This window comes from Musa acuminata, chromosome BXJ3-11 (assembly GCF_036884655.1).
Source record: "Musa acuminata AAA Group cultivar baxijiao chromosome BXJ3-11, Cavendish_Baxijiao_AAA, whole genome shotgun sequence".
In the NCBI taxonomy this organism is placed as follows: Eukaryota; Viridiplantae; Streptophyta; class Magnoliopsida; order Zingiberales; family Musaceae; genus Musa; species Musa acuminata.
The window spans coordinates 1,509,211-1,534,104 of NC_088359.1; the positions used below are offsets into that span (position 1 = coordinate 1,509,211).

At 37.5% G+C, this 24,894-nt stretch overlaps 4 protein-coding genes across 5 annotated transcripts; 2 read left to right on the forward strand and 2 right to left on the reverse strand.

Moving 5' to 3' along the window:
- Positions 1-10,406: 10,406 nt before the first annotated feature.
- LOC135584457 (silicon efflux transporter LSI2-like) lies at positions 10,407-13,224 on the forward strand. 2 transcript variants are annotated; one of them, XM_065175135.1, is made up of 4 exons: positions 10,407-10,563; positions 10,683-12,086; positions 12,187-12,376; positions 12,722-13,224. In XM_065175135.1, exons 2-4 carry the CDS (start codon positions 10,881-10,883, stop codon positions 12,988-12,990), a joined length of 1,665 nt encoding a protein of 554 aa, XP_065031207.1. In that variant the 5' UTR covers positions 10,407-10,563; positions 10,683-10,880; the 3' UTR covers positions 12,991-13,224. The 2 variants fall into 2 exon arrangements, with proteins under 2 accessions (XP_065031207.1, XP_065031206.1); XM_065175134.1 differs by having other exon boundaries at positions 10,412-10,568.
- Positions 13,225-14,449: 1,225 nt separating this feature from the next.
- On the forward strand, positions 14,450-16,091 carry LOC135652306 (protein SENSITIVE TO PROTON RHIZOTOXICITY 2-like). Its single transcript, XM_065173145.1, has one exon. It carries the CDS (start codon positions 14,518-14,520, stop codon positions 15,604-15,606), a length of 1,089 nt encoding a protein of 362 aa, XP_065029217.1. The 5' UTR covers positions 14,450-14,517; the 3' UTR covers positions 15,607-16,091.
- A 5,291-nt stretch (positions 16,092-21,382) lies between these two features.
- LOC135652282 (glycine-rich cell wall structural protein 2-like) lies at positions 21,383-21,946 on the reverse strand. The gene has a single exon (XM_065173118.1). It carries the CDS (start codon positions 21,944-21,946, stop codon positions 21,383-21,385), a length of 564 nt encoding a protein of 187 aa, XP_065029190.1.
- Positions 21,947-23,295: 1,349 nt separating this feature from the next.
- On the reverse strand, positions 23,296-24,147 carry LOC135652409 (glycine-rich cell wall structural protein 2-like). The gene has a single exon (XM_065173300.1). It carries the CDS (start codon positions 24,101-24,103, stop codon positions 23,468-23,470), a length of 636 nt encoding a protein of 211 aa, XP_065029372.1. The 5' UTR covers positions 24,104-24,147; the 3' UTR covers positions 23,296-23,467.
- Positions 24,148-24,894: the final 747 nt, after the last annotated feature.

The window sequence follows — 24,894 nt, forward strand, 5'->3', positions numbered from 1 at the left end:
TATAATTTAAGAGAACATGTTGAAATCATGATATTTATTATTGATATAATCATGATAATATGTTATCATAAATTTTATGATTTAAAATTATGATAATATAGTATCAAAATATTAAGAGAATAATGATAATCTTATAATTATTTTATTTTTTAAATAATATATTTTCTAATATGACCCCGTAAGATAGTGCTCCTATTAGAGATACTGATCTTGGACTAAAGTAGAAAAAAATTGATTGCAAGATAAAAGCTTATTAAAAGCATTTGTAAGTTGACTAGAAGATGAGACTTGAGAGACATGTAGTTCATCATTTTGAACCTTGTTATGAATAAAGTGAAAGTCGATAGCTATATGTTTTATTCGATAATGAAATATAAGATTGGCACATATATGTTGCTTCGATATTGTCACAGTATACAGATGAAAGATTAGAGATTGTGACAAATAGTTCATACGACAATGTTTGAGTCCAACAAAGTTCAATAGTTGTAAAAGTAATCACTTGATATTTGGCCTCTATAGAAGATCTTGCAATAGAACGTTGTTTCTTGAAACTCTAAGAAATTGGATTGTGACTAAGAAATATGATATAAACACTAGTATATGTTCTGCCATTCTTATTACTTGCCCAATTGACATCCGTAAATGCTTGAAGTCATAGAGGAGAATCTTTTATGAGAAATAAGTCATAATCAATAGTGATCTTTAAGTACCGAAGAAGATATTAATAGCTGTCCAACAATTGGAAGTAGACTTGTGTATAAATTGAGAAAATTTATTTACTACATATGCAATATTCGGATGAGTAAATGTTAATTACTATAGACTGCCAACAACTTGACGATACTCAATGGCATTGCTAAGGTTAGCACTATTAGAGAGGGTTAGCACTATTAGAGAGGGTAAACAAAACACATCAAATATTTTGGTGCAATCAAGAAGATCATGAATATACTTCTGTTGAGAAAGAAATAGATCATTTTCCATGTGGATTACTTGAACACTAAGAAAATAGCTAACAAATCCAAAATCTTTGACAAAAACTTATTTTCATGTTGTTGAATAAACTGATTAATAATTATTGATTAATACTAGGAGGAAGGTAAAACTATGTCTAGAACTAGAGTGGGCATGTGATTACTAAGATACGTTGATGTGGCAAATTCAATGATTTTAAAATTGAAGAGGTAAAGAAGCTTGAGTAAAGAGTATGAGACCAATTTGGACCATATGCTGATAATGATGTTTTGTAGTCTCATTATATTCAGGAGTATGTGGAGGGGTGAGAAAATGAGAGATTGGTTTCAAAAAATTTATGAAGTTTTTGATATTTACCACCATTATCAGAGTAATTAGAGTAAAATAAAATAATAGATCATTAAAAGAACCTTTTAATAATAAGCTTGAATTTTATAAAACTGATGAATAATTTAGATTTTTTACTTCATGGAAAATAACCATACTTCTTCGTGGTGAACAAAAATAATATAGTAGTTAAATCCGTCATAAGATTGTATTAGTGAAGGACCCCAAACATCATAATATATAAGTTCAAGAAGTGAATTACTTATGAGATAGGATATAGAAAATAGAAGCTTATGCATTTTATTACATTTGCATAAGTTACCCAAAAAGGAATAAGAAGAAGATGATGATAAAGGTAAATTGTAAGAAAGAACAATATGGTTTAGGACCTTAAAAGAAGAATACCCTAAGCAATCATGCCATTCTTGAAATGGTGCCTTAACGGTGGCTAAAGCAAAGATGGATTTGAATTGTGCAACTATTAGCTACTCGGTAAACTCTATCTCTATTCAGTTCTTCCATGAGATATGCTCCCGAGATCTTTCATGGCAAATGAAGATGATAAGAATTCAATAAAAATATTATTAGAAAAATATTATTTTGAGATAGATATTGGCTTCTTCTTCAAATCAGAAACACAAAGAACATTATAAAGTAAAAAAGATTTTGAAGAAGAGGAAAGATTTATGGAACCGAAATAATTTATTTTGAGACATTTGCTATCACTTATCATGATATCATATGAACTATCATAATATGAATGAAGAGACAGATTATTCAAGTCAAACATGATATGATAAAAAGCTCATGAATTAACAAGCTAGTTTGATGAAGGTTGAAAAGGTTGAAAAGATTGAGTAGCATAGTGAGCAAGCGGTGGTGGTAATAAAACCGAGTAGGTGGTGTAGTAAGATATATAGAATGAGATGAGCATAAAGGCTAAAATATCTATGGAATAATAGTTTATAAGCGAAGATATTTCTTAATAACATGACATTGTAAGTCATCTATTTGACATGTGATTTCGTTGTTGAATTATTGATTAGATTTGTTGATATTTTTATTGTAATATTATTGCAAGTTCTTTTTAGAATAATTATTTGAATGATTATCTTATTGGTCGTGGATATTGACTTTATTGCGTGAATTAGCTTTATTGTTAGAATTAGCAATGGCCGGAGGAGGCAAAAGAGGTGAAGCGTCGTCTCGACTACTTGTGACGTCGTTGGCCTTCTTCGCCACCGACTCCTCAGCGGCCCGTGTCACACCCCGTCCGCAATCCCTCGCCAGAGGTTGGTAGATAAATACGTACGCGAACGTGTATATGTTTGGGCTGGTGATCGAGACATCCTTAATCCCGTCTTCACGCTTTAGCGGTACTCACTGCGTTTGGGGCAAGGCCGGATGGGCCGGTGCTGCACATGCGTCCGACCTCTCAATTACCCACCTGCTCGGTGCATTTGCGGCGGCGTTTGGCAAGGCTCCTCCTGCCCTTCCGCCTGCACCAACTGCGAGTTTGTCCTCAACGAGTGCACTTGCGTCGATCGTGTGGACAACAAGGCCTGCGAGGCCGATTCCTGTGGCTGGCTTGATGGCTTCCCAAAACTAGAGCCGTCGCAGCAGTGGGCGATCGAAGAAACCGGTGGGAAATCAGGGACGACAAAATATAGGAGACAACAGTATAACAAATCTTGTTTAGTTCATCACTAAACTAATAATATATAGGAGATATAATATAGATGGTATGAGAGTTAATAGAAATTGATGTGTGATATAAGCTAATAGATTATTTAAACATCCATTAAAAGTCTGATTACATATAATCTAATAATTTATTGTAGTTGTAATGAGTCAATTTCTGCCCAATAGATGGTTGTAATTGACTGAAGTCACTGAACATTAAAGGGGTAAAAGCCATTCACATACTTTTTTTTTTTTGTTTTTTTAGGATCCGTTGAAAAATTTCAGTTAAGTGTTCTTTTAACAAAAACAAATCTTTCCGAAGGAACACTTCACACTATAAACGAGACCCATACACATACTCAGATGATTTGAATTATCAACCGTGATGACCTTATAGCAATACCATATGTTGTACTGATAGCAACTAAGCTCTCCCATTATAATAGTTGGAATAAATCTCAACTACAGAAGGAATATAGTTGTTCTGTTAAGGAAAATCTTTTCTCCTTACATGTATAAATAGAGAGCATCATATCAAATATAAACATATTTTTTGTTTCATTCTTAATATAGTGTCAGAGCCGGAATGAAATGCTGTGTTCTCTATTTACACACAAAAGAAGTACATAATTCGTATCGATAATTTTCTCTCTCTCAATTTGTTCGTGCTTTTGTCTTTTAAACTAAATGAACAATTGTATCATGCTATAATATCTTCTTATGTATTTACTATCTTGATTTGATCGTAGCCTCAAGACAACAGTTCGATTTATCCCAAGGCACCACATTGCACGTATGAGTTCTTCATGGATACGGAACACACCTAACTGATCTTCCCCTGGCTTGCTATCAAGTCAAATAAGGTAAAGTAAGGCCATCTTATACATGATCGAATCCTTTTTATGTGTGATTGCTTTCTCTCTCAATACGTGATGATTGCATTGTGCATTTGCCGGACTTACATTGCTCTTTACTTGAAGACACAGATCTTTAAATTGCTAGGCCAACAGTTGGTGCATGGAAGGGGCAAAGATGATACCATAGCTGCTACAGGGTGAAAGGATCCGAGTAGCGGTGGTCATTGAATCCAACCACCGGCTTCAATTACCGGCCCCATTTCGAACATTGGTCGGTTCGTAGGTCGGAATCGTAAAAGGCAAAGCCATCTTTTACCTCATAGCTAGGCTGATGTAGAGCATCTAACATCCTCGGTTTGGCATGTCTCGACGTGCTGTACGGACACATCGTCGGTCACACTCCAATAGATGAAGAACAAGAGACGGAAAAGATGGTAGCCTAGACGGCTTACCCCGCATCCATCAAGATCCATTATTCATGAGCTCTTCCTTGTCCGATTCGTGATCCCATAGCAGGTAGCCTATGTCGCATGGTTCAAATCAACACCCAGTACAGAGGTTAAAGACAGTGTGTCCTACGTCTGCTCCAGCTGAGCTTACTATTATGACAAGCTTTATCGTGTAGGTCTCCAAGTGTTAGTGTGGGTCTTTCTCGCAGATGCAAAGACTGCAAGCGGAATTATCACAGCAGTACTAGTGTCGTGATTCTGGACCTAACCCAACCCACCACATGGGAGGCTTGAAAGATTAGACACCAAACGTTGTTGGATATAGAGACTACGGCTTGGAGTGGACGCATCATTGGATATGTGACATCGTACGAGAGGCAAAAAGAAGAAGAAAAGAAGTGTGTTTGAAGGCGAACAGCTGGCCGGTCTCAGTCACTCCACTGAAGAACTTCTCCGGTCGATACTACACTCCAAGATTTCAGGACAATGACACAAGAAAATTGGTAGTCTGGTTGGGGGCGGAGGAAAAATGACTTCTCCTCCACCTCTTTTAATATGTTCTTTTTGTGTGGTACAACGATTCACTCACTACCATTAAATGTCTTATCTACACCTTTTTTTTTTCTTTCGATAAAAATAATTCAAATAGTTTAGATTAGACATAAAAGATAAAATTTATAATTAATTAAATTTTTAGTGCAGGGATAAGAACAAGGAGGTTTGTTTGTTTATGATTGATTTTTTTTACTTTAAAAATTTATACTTTACCTTTTTTATTGATATAAGTATGTCGTCTTAGATGAGTCCAAGATACTATAAAATATTTTTTATTATATATATATTTTTCTTTATCCTTCAAGTATTATAGGTTACCAGCAAATGCGGTATCAGAATTTAATTCGAGAATAACTAACAAAAGTATTTTAACTAAAAAGAAGGGGAGACCAATAAATCTAGAAAAAAAAAATGATAAGTATCGGAGTAAGTGTTTTTAATCAACTTCATCTACCTATCTTCGAAGATGAAAATTAACAATTTGGATAGTTAAAATAAGAACTTTATTTATTTCATAAAGATTATAAAATTTGGTAAAACATAATTTTATTGAGTATGATCTACAAACTAAAGTTTAAAATATGAACTTTATTTATTTTACAAGGATTATAAAATTTGGTAGAAAATAATTTTGTTAATTATGATATATAGGATCTTAAAATTACTAAAGATAAAAAAGATCAAATAAATGAGAACATGTAGAAAGATATAAGAGTACTTTACTTGCTACAATAAGTAATAGATGAATCTCTATTTCCCCGAATTATGTTGGCATCAACATAAATATAAGCATAAAAAAATATTAAAAAGTGTATTTCTAGGTACAAGGTAAAAACTTTAAAGCTTCAAATTAAATTTGAAACTCTTATGTTGAAAGATTCTAAATCTATCATTTATTTTTTTTATAAAAGTATTTTTTATTACGAACGAAATGAGATCTTTTGGTAAAAATCTAAAAGATCAAATAGTAATATAAAAAGTTTCATAGAGTTAATCTTCAAAATTTGATATGATTTCTATTACTATAAAAGCAGCTAATAAAATTAATGAATTAATAGGCTCATTTTTAATTCATAAATAAAAAAATAAATAGATTTTTAAATAAAACTTCAAAACATGCTTTTCAAATAAAGATAGAGGATGATTAAACGAGAGTCAAAAGAACTCCAATTGTGGTAACAAAAAAACCCATCAATATTTTTATTACAAAAAAATTAGACATATTAAAAAAATTATTTATATAAAAAATAAAAATCAAAATATTTCTCTCTGCTTTCATCGTAAAAAATATAGTTATCTTAAAAAAGATTATTGGAACAAAAATAATAGGAAAAAAAGATTACAAATATTTTTTTATGACATATGATGAAGAAGAGTATTCTAGATTTTGATTTTTGGATAATGGATACTATAATCATATGACAGGAGATAAAAATTTATTTTAAAGGCTTGATGATCTAATTAGATTTACAGATAAGAAATAATAGTAAAGTTTAGGTGAAAGAAAAAGGAATAATTATTTGAACTAGTAAAGAAATTTATTGATAATGTGATGATTATTCCTAATTTAAAATAAAATCTCATTAGTAAAGGACAATTGACGAGAAAAGAATATTATGCTTTTTTTATGATGAAAAATATTTGATTTATAATGAAAATGAAAAAAATTGATAACAATTGTGAGGATGATAAAAAAAATAAAATGTTTCTTTTATTATTTTTAGATTTCTCCTTACATCATTCATTATTATTATTATTAATGAATGGACATTATAACATAAAAGATACGATCATTTGAATTATGGTAGACTAGAACTTTTAAATCAAAAGAATATGATAGTTGGTTTGCCTAAAATAAAAAATAAGATATTATTTATGAATTTCATGTTTTTAAAAATAAGATAAAAGATTTTTTAGACAAATTATTCTTGGAGAGCCAAAGATGAAACTTATATACACAAATATTCATGGGTCTATGTAGATTGTTCCACATGAAGAAAATAAATATATATAAAAGCCTAAGATATGAATTTTTTTATTATTTGTTTGTATATGGATGATATGATTTTATTGAAAATTCATCAAATATGCTTATTGAATTTAAGAAAAATATGATGTTAGAATTTCAAATGACTGATGTAGGATTTTTACATTATTTTTTTGGAATGAAAATTATTCAAGATATAAATAATTTTTTATGTTAAGAAAAATATGCTAAAGATTTATTTAAAATGTTTCATATGATAGCTTGTAAGTTAGTGAATATTCTAATAAGTACAAATGATAAACTTATGTTAGATGACATGGTTAAAAAAAAAAGATGAGAAATAGTATAGAAGTTTAATTGGAGGGTTAATTTATCTCGTATATTTAAGGTCAGATATCATATTTGTAGTTAGTTTATTATCCAGATTCATACACAGCACTAGCAAGTATTATTTTGGAGCAGTTAAAAGAGTTCTTAGTTACTTCAAGTGAACTCTTAATTATGGCATCTATTATAAGCAAGTAAATGATTTTAAGTTATATTTTTATATTGATAGTAATGGGGTTGGTTGTGCAAATAAAAATAATAATTTAGGATTTTTGCTCATTCTTGATTCAAGGGTGATTCTATGGATAATAAAAGAGTAAGAATGCATTGCTATCTTAAGCTTTGAGGTGAAGAACGTTATGACTATAAGTACAGCCAAATCAAACAATTTGACTTTTAAGAATTCTTATAGGTCTAAAACAAAAAAGATGAACTAACTAAAATCTACTATAATAATAAGCCTACTATTATAATGACGAAGAATTCTATCTTGCACGGGCACACCAAATGCATCGAACTTTAATATTTCTTTATTTGTAAATTAGTTGATAAAGAAAATTTCAAATAAATTATTGTAGCATTGAAGATGAACTTATTGACATCTTTATTAAAACTTTAGCAAAGGAAAAAAAAATTATTTTTTCTATAGATAATTTCAACTTGTAACTATTTTGAAATAAGAGAATTAGATGCAATAAAAGAGGATTTAGATTAAAAATAAATAAATGAGTGATTAGTTTTTTGGTACATCGATAAGAATGAAAAGATTTATTGAACTATGATTAATTTTTATTATTTAAAAATTTATATTTTATCTTTTTAACTAATATAAATATATATTCTTAGATCAACCCAACACACTACAGATACTTCTCATTCCTTCTATTATTTTCCTAGAGTTTTGCAGAAAGCCAGCTAACATGCCTGTTGAATTCACCACTTAAACCGAAGAATGTGTTACATCATTTCCTTTCCCTTTCGTTTCTGGTCCACTTCTATTATGGCAGCTCAGAGTTACAATGGCACTGTGTATATGCTATTGCTGCTTTCAACCCGAAATGACTTGAGACACCGATTGTTTGTCGCCTGTGCTTAAAATAATGAAGAAAATGACCAGAAGAAATGTGAGTGGGTTAAACATAGGGACAACGTTGTCTTGTTCTCAAATTCACATAGGGAATTACATAGCTGTTCTCGAATTGGCAGTGATAACCTGACCCACAGATCGAATCTGTAATGCAAGTTTAACACCGATCAATTGGGACTTTCATTTAGCTCAGTCCTTTACAGCGTTTAGAACTTACTCCGTCAGTCATCTGCTGTAATTGTATCATTTGATACAAGTATTTGTTCTCGAAACTTGTCATTACTTCTCTCTTATCTTATATCATACTTATAAAAGGAGGTGAAGCCATTCTAAAGGAAGGATTGGACGTCACACCAACTACGATTTTGAAGGAAATAAAACATAAAGCAAAAAGAAATGTCTTCGATAATAGCCAAGTGATTGCATGTACTTATTCCTATTATTATTGTTTGGGGACTTCAAGCTGTAATATGTATTGTTTTGTGTTTTCTTCCTTTCTTATAATCATGCAAAGTTGATCATATCATTCAGTACTTTTATTGATTTGGACCCTTGGATGGATCACATTCCATGATTCCCAAATGCCTACAAAACAACACCCACATAATTGCACACTGTCGTTGTGTTGTTACCGGGGGCGAATGCTTATTGACAGCGTTCGATTGCGATACGGACCTTCGCATCGACATTAAAGAATACTACGTTTTGTAAGCTTACTTTTCGCCATTACTTCTTTACAGCTTTATTCCATCAGGTAACTCCACAATATGAGCTCGGTTGGATTTCTAATTTATCTTCGTATTAATCCACGTATGACATAAGTTAGATCATCACACTTTAGATATCAGACCAAATGATTTGGCGATGACTCATAACAAGTTATATCAGTACTGATTTGGGCACTTCAATATAGGCAGTTCTTCTGCCACTTCATCGTCGACTCGGCACCTAAATCAAACACTCAGTCGGTCTAACTTCTCCTCACTCGTAAAAATCATATTTTCTTCACAATTCTAACTTAATCATCAGAAGAGTGATCGTCAAACATACGTTGATATGATTTTATAGATAACCTATCTGAACTCACTTGATGCTACAGCCAGCCAAATGCTGCATTATTGTTGATGTATGAGATGGCCAATGAGTGGACCCCGTTGGTGACAAAAGCGAGCACATCAAGGGATGGGGGAACACCGGGAAGTCTCCCTCCAGTCCATTGGATGAAAACATTGCCTTGGTCTGTGGCTACTGTGTGTTCCGTGCTTCAATTGGAGGAGACCTCGTGGCACTGACGACGACCGACGATGGCTGTGCCGCAGCGGAGTAGGAGGATGATGGCTGCCATTGGGAGGAAGACAACGACCGGAAGGAGAGAACCAATAATTGAGAAGGGGGGAGTCATTAATTCACGTCTGGACCTCTTCCTACGGCTCCAAAAATGTCGTAAGAGTGTGGGGGCTGTTTGAGGTGCCTCTGCCTGACTCTTTATTGGACAGGTAATATATAATGACTTCGTAAGAGTTACGGTAAAATTATATATATATATGTATATATATATATATATGTATATATATATATATATGTATGTATATATATATATATATATATATATATATATATATATATGTATGTATATATATATATATATATGTATGTATATATATATATATATGTATGTATGTATATATATATATGTATGTATATATATATGTATGTATATATATATGTATGTATATATATATATATGTATGTATATATATATATGTATGTATATATATATATATATATATGTATATATATATATATGCAGTAAGACACTTTAAAATTCTCATTTGATATATTTATAAGTGTTGACTACTTATCTAATTATGATGTTGACGTATCATTACAAGTATCCGAATGTCATTTTCATCATTTATTATATATATATATATATTAATAATAAGTAACTTTAGATGATTTTATTATTGAGTTGGTCTTATTACTAAAAATCAATAGAGGCTCTAAATTTGGCGAATTACTTCATGATTGTTATGATATCAAAAGATGATAACAAAATCAATCGATCGATTCTACATATCTTGGGGTGATTTTTCATGTCCACATAAAAAAGAAAATAGAAGGCCGAAATTTATTGGATTCATTCCAATTTCCTTATAAGCGCTGCCAAACTTGCAATATCAATTCATGTGCCGTGGCCTCACATTCTTCCTCCTTTATGAGGCGTCTTTTGCATCGTCTTGCATGCTGCAACAGCAGGTGGCCCCTCTTCCTAATGCTTGCTGTGGATTTCGACCATTGCTGCTCGATTCAGTTGAGTGAGTGTTTGGATTTCTTTTCCTTTTTGTTTCTCTGGCTCTGAGTTGGCTCTGAGTTCTATGTTCCGTAAAAGTTTTCCTAATCGGCTGTGCTTGCATGGCTCGCTCTTGCAGGAAGACGGACACCCGATCAGCAAGCAGAGCCGTTCTAGTGCTTTGGTCATCATGGAGTGATTAGAATCCGCTTTCTTTTACAAGATTTCCTTTTTGGTAGCTTTGGGCGATCGAAATCGTAATCATGGGTGGCTTGAACTCCATGGGTTGCTGTTGACTGCTTGATCCTTATCTTCCATCTACTTCCCTTGTTGAAAGATGGCCATGGCAGCTCCGGTGAAGGTGGTTCTCGGCTCCATTGCCTTCGGCATATTCTGGGTTTTAGCCGTCTTCCCTGCGGTTCCCTTCCTCCCTATCGGGAGAACCGCAGGCTCCCTCCTCGGCGCCATGCTCATGGTGATCTTCCGCGTCATACCGCCGGAGGAAGCCTACGACGCGATCGACCTCCCCATCCTCGGCCTCCTCTTCGGGACCATGGTCGTCAGCGTCTTCCTGGAGAAGGCCGACATGTTCAAGTACCTGGGCAAGTTGCTCTCCTGGAAGAGCCGGGGCGGCAAGGACTTGCTCGTCCGCATCTGCCTCGTCTCCGCCGTCTCCAGCGCTCTCTTCACAAACGACACCTGCTGCGTCGTCCTCACGGAGTTCATACTGAAGCTCGCGAGGCAGAACAACCTGCCGCCGCAGCCTTTTCTGCTGGCCCTCGCCTCCAGCTCCAACATCGGATCTGCGGCCACTCCGATCGGCAACCCGCAAAACCTGGTCATCGCGGTGCAAAGCGGGATTTCCTTTGAGAAGTTCTTGGCGGGGCTGTTCCCCGCGGTGCTCCTTGGGGGGCTTCTGAATGCGGCCATCCTCCTCTGCTACTTCTGGAAACTGCTGTCGGTCGAGAAGGATGAGGAGGTGGCTTCCGCGGTCGGGGAGGTGGTGGCTGAGGACGACATGACCTTGCACCGGTTCTCGCCGGCTACCATGTCGCACGTTGCTTCTTTGAACTCCCAGGAATTTGGTTCTTCCCTTGAGGCATTCTTCCGGAGCCCATCCTTGTCCGGGGAGTTCGCCCATATCAGTAGCTTAAGGAGCAGGGCCAACAGCATCGACATCGATGTGCAGAACGCATCAAATGTTGGAATCGAGTCAATGAGGGCCTCGGCCGCATCTCGAGACGCAGCAGAGGGTGCTGGAATCGCTCACAGAGAGGAAGGTGTATCATCGAGGAGGGTTTCCAGGACCTACAGCAGCCAAAGATGCGTCTCGAGAGAAGAGGCTTCTCTCCAAGCCGCGGACTCCAAGGAAAGCTCCATGGAGATGTGGAAGAGCAGGATGTGGAAGGCCTGCGTCTATCTTGTGACTATCGGGATGCTCATCTCTCTTCTGATGGGGCTAAACATGTCGTGGACTGCAATCACTGCGGCTCTTGCTCTGGTCGTGCTGGATTTCAAGGATGCTTGCCCTTGCCTGGAGAAGGTAATTTGGATCGCGTTCGATTCGATTGATACAGTGCTTCTTGCAATGTTCATCTTGGGTTTGCCTGAGCCATCCTTGTCTGCTGCACAATCGGAAGCAGGTTTCATACTCCCTCTTAATCTTCTTCTGTGGGATGTTCATAACCGTGGATGGCTTCAACAAAACCGGCATACCGAGTGCTTTGTGGGAGTTCGTGGAACCATATGCTCGCATCGACAGTGCTAGTGGGATCACACTTCTCTCTCTGGTGATTCTTGTGCTCTCAAATGTTGCTTCCAATGTCCCTACAGGTATCTTCTTCTTCCTTTTTCTTTAGTGCCACCTAAGTACGTAGTCGGACTGAACTAAACGTCTCGATGACATTTACTGTTTGGATTTCTCAGAACCTAATTGAACTTAACATTTCAGAACTGAAATCTACATTCCTTTGCTCTAAATTAAGTTGAATGGACTTTAATGAAAGAAGTATTTGGAGAATGCGGCATCTTATGTTTACCGAAAACCAGATCGGCTCACTATAGTAATAGACCACCTCGATCATTTTAATCCATCAAGAATTGGCCGGCCAATCCATGATGAACTGCTGTCGTTAATGTTAGAATGGTTCTCCTCACCCTCTGTTCTGCTCGTTTCAGTTCTGCTGCTGGGCGGAAGAATTGCCGCATCTGCGGCACTTATATCACCCGCTGAGGAGATGCGGGCATGGCTCATACTTGCATGGGTCAGCACGGTGGCCGGCAACCTCTCCTTGTTGGGCTCTGCGGCGAACCTTATAGTGTGTGAGCAAGCTCGGCGAGTTCAGTACTTCGCTTACAACCTCTCCTTCCTCGGCCATCTCCGCTTCGGTGTCCCCTCAACCCTTCTCGTCGCGGGGATTGGTTTGTTCTTGGTCAGGAGTTACTAAATTAGTCTCGACCAGAGTAGATAGATTCTTCATGACTTCGGTGAAATTGGATCAAATCTCATAAGTAGTAGGCATCATTATTGTGAAGGGAAATAATTACGGTGCCATCTGGTTATGATGTGTAAAAGTAATTTGCTTGGTTTTGGTAGAACGAATAGCAGATAATGAAGATGGAAATCTGATTATTTCTGTAATTTTATTATGTTTCAATAATTTATGGTAATTTGAATTTTAGGTTCGTCACCTGCTCTTTAAATAAAATAAAATATAAATATAAATAGAAAGCGTTTCTCACTTGGATTTCCGGATGGGGTCGGTGTTTCCGCTCAGCAACCGTTGGGTCCCATTAGTGGAGCCCAGGACTGGAATAATAAAGAGCCGCCAGCTGTGCGTGAAATACCCTGGATCCTTGTCCGGGTCCACGTCAGCGTACCGTGGAATGCGCAGTAGTCCGCTGGGCCGCGGCACCTCAGGTGTCACGCACAACCGTGGCCATCACGGTTTCACCCACTCGTTCGTTGCATACAGGACGACATGAATCAACCACCGATCGAGATGGGGCCCGCACCGGATCCCAGTTGCGACATGAATGCGAGAGCCCAATGTCATATGCTAACATACCAATCAACAACGTACACCACAGCACAATTTTCCTACGGCAGTCACATAGCATAGTTTGAAATGGGTGTGCGTGTATATTATGATATTTTAGCTTTGTCACACATACGCAGCAAACCATAGATTTGGTTGGTATCTAAGATTGGATGAGTTTAGTACTAAAAGTTAAATCCAAGCATTTTTATTCATGTGACTAAAGATCTATCAAATCTTACTGATGTGAATTTTATGTAGGATGACACTGACGGATAAAAATTTCCGTTCGTCTCATCCAGGCGATGACGGAACCACGTGTCAGTGCATTATTGCTGCAGGTGGGCCATGGACTCGTAAAGTGGGCCCTGTCCCCCAGATCAGCAGCAAGCTGCCAAGCCGCCACGCTGGTGCGGTCGTCCTCACCCCGGAAGCAACTATTACTATATCCCAATCCAGTTTCCAAGTTGGTCTCGACAACGCCTCCTCTCTCTCTCTCTCTCTCTCTCTCTCTCTGCAGAAGTAGGTGTTCTTTCCCATGGCCGCCACAGATATGACCGAATCCAAGATGAGTTGTAAGAGGTTGAGATCACAACAGTAATGGAGAATGGAAATGTTGAAGGAATCAACAAGCCATGCGAGAGAACCTCAAGAGGGAGACACCACGAATGGAGAAAAAGGAAACTGCGCCCGGTCCTCTTTGTACGAGTATTCTAATGCTGCGGAACATAATAGTATATTTCCAATGTCTGTCGTATGTGGGATCGGTGGGCTTTGAGGAAGGCTCAAGCAGGGATGTTCATAACGTCTAAGTTGACTTCCACGCCGAATCCTTCTCTTATATCTTCCCCGTTCTTGCATCCTTCCTTCCCCAAGTCCCATTTCTCTTCTACTATACAAGCCTTGTAATTAGGAGGAGTTGCAGAAGCCCCGGCCATGATTTCAGACACCTCTTCGTGTTTGCAGAGAAGCCCGCAGGACAGCTTCCACATTTATCAAGGGATGGATGATATCCTCTACTCATCCGCCGGAGCCGCTGCTTCTGGCACGGATCAGATCACTTCCTCCCACGCTCTTCTGTATAGCCTCTCGGTCCTTAGAGAAAAGGTGCAGCAATTGGAATCTTGCGTGAGCATGATGACCTCTCCGAATCGAACACAGCAGGAGTCGATAGCCATGGGAGTCTCCTGTGCAGGAATCATGATACAGGAGATCATTCTTGCGGCATCATCACTGAGTTGCACGCTTCCGCAAGTGGGCCCAAGCACTGCCGTTGCATACGAGGAGCCGCCACCGAGTGACATGAAGGTCGAAAGCGCAACAGCATGGATGGATCATTCATCAAATAACAGCCTAGGAATCACTAGGAAGGACGATTTCTTCAGCAGCAATAATCCGAGTGCCAATTCTGCTATTGACGTCGACAATGGTAGCGCTACCAGGGATCAAATTAGAAAGGTGAAACCGCCCCTTGATCGTGCCGGAATGAGGAAGGAATGTTCTCAAGGTCTCTCGTCGAACGGATATACTATAATCGAATTGGATGCGGCTGATCTCTTAGCCAAGTACACGCACTACTGCCAAGTATGCGGCAAAGGGTTTCGGCGTGACGCAAATCTAAGGATGCACATGAGAGCGCACGGGGATGAGTACAAGAGCGCTGCAGCGCTGGCCAACCCGACGAAGAGCAGCAGGAGTAGCAGCTCAGGAGTGGCCCTGAAGTACTCGTGTCCCCACGATGGTTGCAGGTGGAACAGGAAGCACGCCAAGTTCCAGCCCCTCAAGTCGGTGGTGTGCGCGAAGAACCACTACAAGCGGAGCCACTGCCCCAAGATGTACGTGTGCAATCGGTGCAACCTCAAACAGTTCTCGGTGCTGTCGGATCTCCGGACGCACGAGAAGCACTGCGGGGATCTGCGGTGGCGGTGCTCCTGCGGAACCAACTTCTCCAGGAAGGACAAGCTCATGGGTCATGTGGCTTTGTTCGTCGGGCACACTCCAGAACCCTGTCGCTTGCGGGACTAAGTTGAAGTCGGTAGGAAGGTCTCATCTCTCCATCTTCTTTTGCTTGTGGTAGAAACAAAGACTCTGTACTAAATGATTTCATAGAGTTTCTGAAAGTTACTGTGCATAAGTCTGCTTCCAGCTTATACATGTGCTGCAAGAAACTGCTGCTGCTTGAGTTCAATCATATTGGGAACCAGGAACACAAAAGTGGGGAGATGAAAGTTTAGAATACTTCTTTCATCACTCTGATTCCTTCCCTAGCTTTTGTTTCAGTCTCTCCTTCTTCTTCTTTTACAGAAGGTAACTATTATATAAGTTAGAATAGCTATAAAGTTGATGGAAACATTGCCATCTAAATTAGCAACCCTCATCGACTTGCAATTGTAGCCTCTGCATCTCTCGTTGGCCTCTCAAAATATGTATCAAGAGGTAGATAAGTTTAGACATGGTCCTTGTGCTTTTCGTTACATTTTCGATCAATGCAAGTAATAATCTTCATATTATTCTAGTGAAACCACTTGCGAATATACAAAGATATTACCAAATTATCAAATTCTTTCGAAAAATCTATTACCACTGTCACTTTTGAGGTATACTGAATAAGAACGTCTGTGATGTTTCAATTGAGCTTTGCTTATTTTTCGAAGATCTTTGTGCTAAAGTTGTAAGCATTTATGAGTTATATCGTCAAGTTTGAAATGATGTTTCCTCCAACATTTTTTGTCATGATGGTGCATCTTCCAATTCACATAGCAATTGAGGCTAAAACTGGAGGCCTAGTGCTATATAGGTGGATGTATTCGACTGAGAGGTACTATAATCTTATAGTATATTTTTGTTGCATTAATATTTTAAAAAAATACTTATCTAATATATGCTTTCGTCATGTTAGATACATGAGAACATTGAAAAATTATGCGTGGAATATGGCTCATCCAAAAGGTTCCATTGTAGAAGGGAATATTGCTGATGAATGTCTCACATTTTATTCCAGATATATGCATAATATAGAAACAATATTTAATTAGATACCAAGAAATTATGAGGGTGAGATTAAGTTCAAACAAGGAATTGATTATATTTGCAAATTCTGGATGTTCTTTATGTTTAGGTAAAAAAATTAAGTAAGCTTGGTTTCAAGGAGTGGAATTTAGGTCATATATTTGTTTTGTAGGATTACGAAGAAGTTTATCTATTCTTTAAGCGAATAATAATTATAGATTATATATATATATATATATATATATATATATATATATATATATATATATATATATATATATATATATATATATCTTGTTTGGTATTTTCTCCTTATGTATTTAATATAGAGAATGTGAATAATGTAAAAAAGACCACATGAATGCAAAGGTCAATAAGATCCTTGTCATGTGGTTTGAAATATATGCAAGTATATTTATAAATAGTTTTTATTTATAAAATTATTAGTTATTAACTTAATTTTATGCCAAAAATACATTGCTAAGAAATCGATAATCTAACTTATGTCACTAGCGTATAGTCGGATGTCATAAATCACAAGCTTTAGTGGATACATCGTAAATGATTTTTGTTTCTATACGAAGGATCATGAAAATAGGAAGCATTATTTAATTTGTTAGGTTTTAGGTGATTTTATTGAATTTCATTATATAGGATGTTATCAAGTTGTGTTGTTTAAGTGTGATTAGTTTGATCTAGATTCTCCAAAAAGAGGAATTATTGTTGATGATTATAGTTTTACTATAATAGATTTATCTTTTACTCTAAGAGGAGGGATAACTGATCCCTTTGTTGTTGCAAGTCATGTTGAACAAGTTAATATCAATGATTCTACATGGCATATTGTTGTAAAAATTTTCTCTCGAGATTTTTATAATGTAATGACTTCCAATATTAAAAAAATGGAGAAAAAACAAGACAATGAGTCAATTCAACAAAGGGAGTCTTCAAACAACAATGGTTCATACTTGTAATATTAATGAAATACGAAGTCATATTAATGATTTAAATTGGGAGATAAATAATCTTCAAGGATTGACTATTGATACAAGTGAGTTCGAAATATAAGGCAATTGATGACGATTATAGAGAGTATGTATGATATTAAAGATTTCACTGATGATGATGATGATGACGACGACGACGAGGACGACACGGAAGATGTCCGTCTTGTTCAATAAGATTAAGATATTATTTAACTCCAAACATTTTATTACTCTTCAAAGGTCACAGATTTTGAACATATTATCTTTATCTTTCTTTTGAATTCTCTAAGGTCGGTCGTAATGATTTTGAATAGTGTAGCTTCTAATTGTATGTTTCCAACATCATCATTCTGTGTTGATGTTTTAGAATTAAATGCTCATTTAGTTCCGATAGACTCTATTGTTTTTTCTCTACTCATTCTGAAGTATTTTCTTTGATTTCAGCACTCGATCAACCTTTACTTCATGACTATTGGAGACACAACAGAAGTTCCGAATTTGATTGCTTTTGGTTACTGTTGGTCTCTAAGCCATAGTTTTGAGACAGAAAACAATGCAAAGGTCAAAAACTTTCTCTTGCAAGGTCACAGGAGGAAGAGGAATCATCAATGCCAAGCACAATGAGAACACGTCGAGCAAGCACTCGCCGGTCAACTAAAGATGTTTAGTCTGGTGCTATTGGTAAGATGTCTTTCTCTTTTGACATTTTTATTACTCAATGCTATAGTTTTTATATGTTATAAATTTATCATTTAATGTTATTCAATGTGATAAAATTTTTTTATTAGTATCTTATTCCAACGAAAAGAAAGGAATAGGATAAACACGTTAGATCAAACCGTTGATTGATTTTCTAATGGTAAACCTTTAGGGAGGACAATCCACTGCTTAATCACCCAAATTATCTTGAGGAATCCTTATTATACTCCTTTTAATGTCAAGAATGGTGATAACATCGAACAACATAAGAAGAATAAGATTTACAAATTAGTATCTTTGTGTGCATGATGATTTAATGTTATATTTTCATAATTTGATTCCTGATATTTATAATTTAAGTACAAAAGAATCAATCATAAAGAATGTGTATCATGATCCTCATACATAAATGAAGCATAAAACCGAAACAAAATACTTTAATGTGAATGCCACTTATCAAGAAAAAAAATATCTTCATACAATTCCGCATGATCGATCGAAATGATTCGTAAATTAATTTAGTTCTCAAATATTTCAGTGACGTCTTTGTATTCATGCCATAATTTCACAAAATAGGCCATGCTTCAAGATCCAAAAGTTATGAACGAAATTTTTTTTGTTATTATATTCGATACTAATATTTTAATTTTTTTAATGTTAGATAAGATGCATAGGTAAGGAACCATCCAAGAATTAATTTTTTTTTGAGGTAACACACAAGGACAAAATGAGGAATAAGTGGGTTGATGATTATGCGAAACAAGTTGTGGTATGAACGATTTATTATTGTTTATATTTATATTTAATCAGATGATACTTATTTAAAAATATTATGTTGTTAATGTAAGAAAAACACAATGAGATGATTGTTTATCATTGATTCTCATTTGTAAATGAAGATGAGATATCTGAAAGAGCCTGGAAATTACAAACAAACAAGAAAGGAAAAAATGTTGAAAGATATATACTTAAATGACATTGGCTTCACTACCATGTAGGATACAAAGCGAGATTAGATTATATATATATATATATATATATATATATATTCAGGTGTCTTAAATGCTTTATATTTCTGTATTGTATCTTGAACGGGCTTCTAGAATGTTGTATAAATCTATCAATCTATTCTCCATTGATAAACTTCAAAGTTAAGCACGTAATATATTTTGATTTGTGTTTGTATGGGGAAAGACATGTAGTAAAGTGTCGTAGCTACTAATTTATATGACTGAAAACGTTTCGTCTATCATCTTTGAGATAGCGGCGAGTGGTGTGATATAAGATGATCAAAAATAAAATGTATAACGAGAGGTGATAAAGTCAAAGAGACTTCAAAAAATAAAGTGGTAGCAAAGATGCTAACTCATTTTCTAAACAATGATTTGTTTAACTTTTTAATTAATTTAAATAATAGTTTAATAAATTTAGAAAAGCAAATGTAGAATAACAAAATAAAGAAAAACATAAGGGGTTAGTAGGCTAACTTTGGATGGATGGATCGAAAATGAAGTATCTTAAAATCTAGTCCTAAATAATATATAATCAAGGGACTAGATCAATTATATTTTCTGAGTTAATATATCATTTAAGTTTTGAGGATAAAGAATATTTCTCCCTTAAATATTTTTTAATATAATAGAAAAAGATCTATTACTCTCGACCGTAGATGATGAAACGATTATCGTACGGATAGTACGATAGAAGAAGTGACATGGTGGTGGTTATCAATGGGGGTGCATTGATGATGATGATGTTATTGCTGATTTAGGTGATGGTGCTACTATTATGATAGTAATTGTATTATTGTGATGATTGAAGATGAAGAAGAAGGATGACAACAAGGAGAAAAATGAAAAGAATAGATAAAGTTGGGCCTCTCACTCTCTCTTCATTTATGCATCTCACATAAGGTTATTGGCTACAAGTTTTCAACTTTTCATTCCCTTTTAAATTGTGGGGTTTATAATATTTTTATAAGAATGAATGTCTGAATACCATATGACTTATTCCAGAAAAGTGGTGGATAGGGATCCATAGGATAGGGTCAAGTTTCTACTTTTACATAAATGTCACATACACCATTCTAAAAAGAGAGGGGGTTAGAGATTCATAGGATATTTATTTCAAAATCCTCTACTATGTGCACTTTAAGATTTATGCATAATGTTCGATCACTTACGACCTAATACAAATATGTCTTACATAAATTCTATTACAATCTAATAAAAAATTATATATATATATATATATAAGATAAATATATATCATAATATTATTAGCTGAAATTGTTTAAGTCATGAGACACGTTTGTAGCAAAGTTATGGACTCATATTGAGTTGCCTAAGTCATGATGCACCCATACGCTAATTTTTCGGACTTAGTTGAAATTGTCTAAATCATGACGTACTCTTGTAATATGCATCCGCAAAGAGTCAGTTAATTTTTAACCTTTCTCAAGTCGCATAGGACTTATAAAAGAAAAAGTTGATTAGTTCGAAAATAAGCGACAGACGAGTTCCGATGTCTCACGAAGATGCATTACAAGTAATTTAAGTGAACATCTTAAGTGTAAGAGAGAAAAAATAAAAAAACTAAACGAATAGTTATAAGTATGTAAATAACTGCTCACCGAATGTCGAGCACGAAGGCATTTATGCTCATATGGTTTCACAAACTAAAATTTATCCTCTTTGACCCTTGTAATGATGTGACAGTGTTACGATTCCATCAGTCTTTCACTCATATAGCTTTATATGGTTTTATAAATGATGTATAAGATCGAAGTATACAGTTGATCCTTCATTCCTGCTTCACTCGTGGGTGTCTCCTCGTTGATGATCCTCTCTTGTTTCTATCTCATGATCATTTATCGTCATTCTATAATGGCAATGTGACTTTAGAAAGCTTGAAGATCATATTCCCTGTGAGGAACCTTTGCTTCTTTTTATAAATGATGAAGGTGAGATTAAGATCAAATAAGTATAAGCATAAAAATGTTTGTGCATTTTTATAAGCATAAGGTGAGATTGAGATGTTTGTTCATTCTTTAAGTAAGTAATAATTATTGCTCATATTTTTATTTATATATTTTGTTCGATATTCTCTCACAATATTTTCTCGCCGCCACCACCGCCGCCTCCGCCGCCCTTGCCGTATCCTCCAGCGTTCCCGGCACCAGCACCCTCACAATAACCGGAGCCATACCCACGCCCATAACCAGAGCTAGAGCCGGCACCTCCCCCTTTTCCCCCGCCACCGCAATCTCCGCCTCCTCCTCTGCCGTACCCTCCGGCACTCCCTCCACCGGCACCCTCATCATAACCGGATCCATAACCAGAACCTTCACCGCCCCCTTCTCCATCGCCCCCACCGGCACCCTCATCATAACCAGAGCCATACCCAGATCCATATCCGGACCCATGACCAGCTCCGCCACCGCCTCCTCCTTGGCCGTACCCTCCAGCACTCCCCCCACCGGCACCCTCACAATGTCCAGAGCCATACCCAGATCCATATCTGGACGCCCGACCAGTTTCACCTCCTCCACCCCTGCCCCCGCCACCTCCGGCGCTAGTTCCTGTAAGGGATCTAACAGCGAAGGTGAGCTTGAGGTTCAGAAGTACGATGAAGGCAAGAGTCCAAAGCCTAACACGAGTTCTGCTAAGCATTGCAGCTGAACTAGCAGTGAACTGAGAGATGAAACGTGGTGGTGGAGGGAGGTAGCCGAAGAGTACTTACAAGGCTTGGTTGCATGGGTAACAGTCCAAATCCGACGCCTTAATGCGCGTATAGTATTGCAGAGTCGTGTGAAACCGAGGGCCGGGAAGGAACTCTTTTTGACACTGCGGCCCCGACCTTCTCTTTTCCCTCCTTTCTTTCATGATCAGCTGGGATTTATTATCATTGGGAAGGCCAGCCATCGATGCATCACTTTGGACATTGTTTATATATATATATATATATATATATATATAAAATCTTGATTTTTCTTTCAAAGTAAAGGCTCGCATTATTTTCATTTACAATAATAGGTAAAGAGAAAATATGACTAAGCAAAGTGGTTAAAGGCCTTCGGAAGTGTATATTATTTAAAGACGAACAAACAGCGTTGTGGACTTAACCAAAATAAAACCCGACATCATCTGAAAATGACTCAAAAAAATAAAACGAGGTAAGGAAAAATTGCATACCCCAATTAGAAGCTACAACTACTAACATCACAAAACACAAAACAAAATAAATTCAGCTTACACATAAATTAGTGGACCTCATGTGTTTACTTTTTGTTCATCACTTAGATTAACGATAAAAGAAAACACAAAAAAAGACTTTTTTGTTTTTGCTTTTCCCATCTACTGCAGAGAAGCATGAATGGAGATAGAATCTGATACTAGGCATGACGGACCAGTTTTCTTCTAGCTTCTGCACGATAATTCATGTTCTTCTTTATAAGCCATACAAAACACTCCATCGAACAGTTGATCCTCGATGTTGTTCTCTAGCATGAGGCTGTAGAGGATTTGCAGTTGTTGATTTAGATAATTTGCACTAATATTCAACGAAACTAGTAATTAATTAGATTGAAAACTCTAATAAGCAACTTAACGGTATTGATATCAAAGTTTTGCTCTCTGACCGGGACTATTCATATAATAATAATAAGTGTGGGACGAGCAGAGGAATAAGAGACCACATAAAATACGTACATGCATGAATGATAGCAGTGCGTGCGTAAAGTATGCGAATCGGAAGATACATGCATGAGAAAGGGGATACGAATGATACGGCCAGAGTTCTCTATTCCGATGCAACACGGGATTTAATAGATAAGATACTAGATATGTTCAAAATCCAAGGAAGCGACTCAGATTACATGTAATTTTAGCTTTTATCTGTCTTTCATTTTTAGGAACTGAGGAACCCGTTCGTGATACTTGATATGATGAACATGCTGCTTAATTCAGTCTTGGCTTTGGCCAGTGTATTACTCCAAGCAAATTGGAACGAGAAACGAGACTTGCAATAAGCATTCTTTATATATTTATTATAAGCAAGAAAGCAAGTTCCACTTATACGGTGTTACACAAGCATCACTTATTTCATCATCTCCACGCATCATACTGTGCTTCTGCTGATACAACCTTAAAGCTCTTATTCCTGCTACCTTCCAACATCTGTATTGCGTAAATCTAGTGGTGGCCATTTCCTCCACCGCTACCGTAGCCAGAACCGGAACCGGAACCGTAGCCGGAGCCGGAGCCGGAGCCCGTGCCAGAGCCCGTTCCGCCGCCACCTCCACCGCCTCCGCCACTGCCATAACCTCCGCCCTGACCACCACCAGCGCCCGAACCGTAGCCTGAGCCTGAGCCAGAGCCATAGCCAGCGCCTGAACCATCACCTTGTCCACCGCCTCCACCGCCGCCGCCGCCGCCACCGCGACCCCTGCCATATCCTCCAGCGTTTCCGGAACCAGCACCCTCTCCATAACCGGAGCCATACCCACTCCCATCACCAGAGCCGGAGCCTTCACCTCCGCCTTCTCCCCCGCCACCGCCACCGCCACCGCCGCCACCTCTACCTCTTCCATACCCTCCAGCACTGCCCCCACCGGCACCCTCACCATATCCAGCGCCGGAGCCGGAGCCGGAGCCATATCCGGACCCCCCATCACCACTTCCACCACCTCCACCTTCACCTCCTCCACCGCCGCCGCCACCACCAGCGGCGCTAGTTCCAACTAGGGATCTAGCAGCGAAGGTGAGCTCGAGGCTCAGAAGAGCGAGGAAGGCAAGAGCCCAAAGCCTAACACGAGTTCTACAAGCCATTGCAGCTCAGATAGCAGTGAACTGAGAGATGAGATGTGGTAGCGACGAGGGGTGGAGGGGTATTTATAGCAGTCTTGCATGGCTAGGCTAACAGTCCAAACCCGATTTCACAATGCACGTAGATTTAAGGCTCCGACCCGAAGAAAGTCGTGTGAAATTAGCGACTTTGGAAAGTCGTCGGGCAGCCGGTGGGTGGTTTCTTTTTTGACACTTGAGGTCGCAGCACATGTCACCGGCCTTTCTTTTTCCTCTTTGTCTTCTTCAAGTCTCATGCTCACTATGTTGGAGGCATTCTGGCCACCGGACTGCCTGATCCGATGCATTATAATAATCGCCCGATGATACTGATCCCGGGTAAAAAGGGATCGTCATTGGTATGCGTAACATACAGGTAGTGATGGAACGAGTGATCCATGGTAATTTTAGATGATGGGTTGGCGTCAACCAAACAAAGTCGCTGACAAATACCAGCACTGATCCTCCATCACTCATTGTAGCCATGTGGACAACCATGTTGAACATAACACCTAAAGGAAGTCAGTCTCTCGAGGAAACCGTGCCGACGCCAAGAAGAAGAAGAAGAAGAAGAAGAAGAAGAAGAAGAATAAAAGAAAGCATGAGTCCGGGTTTACTATTTGCGTTCGTTTGTGTTCCAAGTGGCCAACTGCACCACCTACCGACAGAATCCGAGTCGACTGCGTAGTCACCAGCGAGCTGCGTGCATTTCCGGTTGCACTGCTGGCCGAATTCCTGGTTTTCTATGGACATGTATTCCAAATCGGGTTTCAACT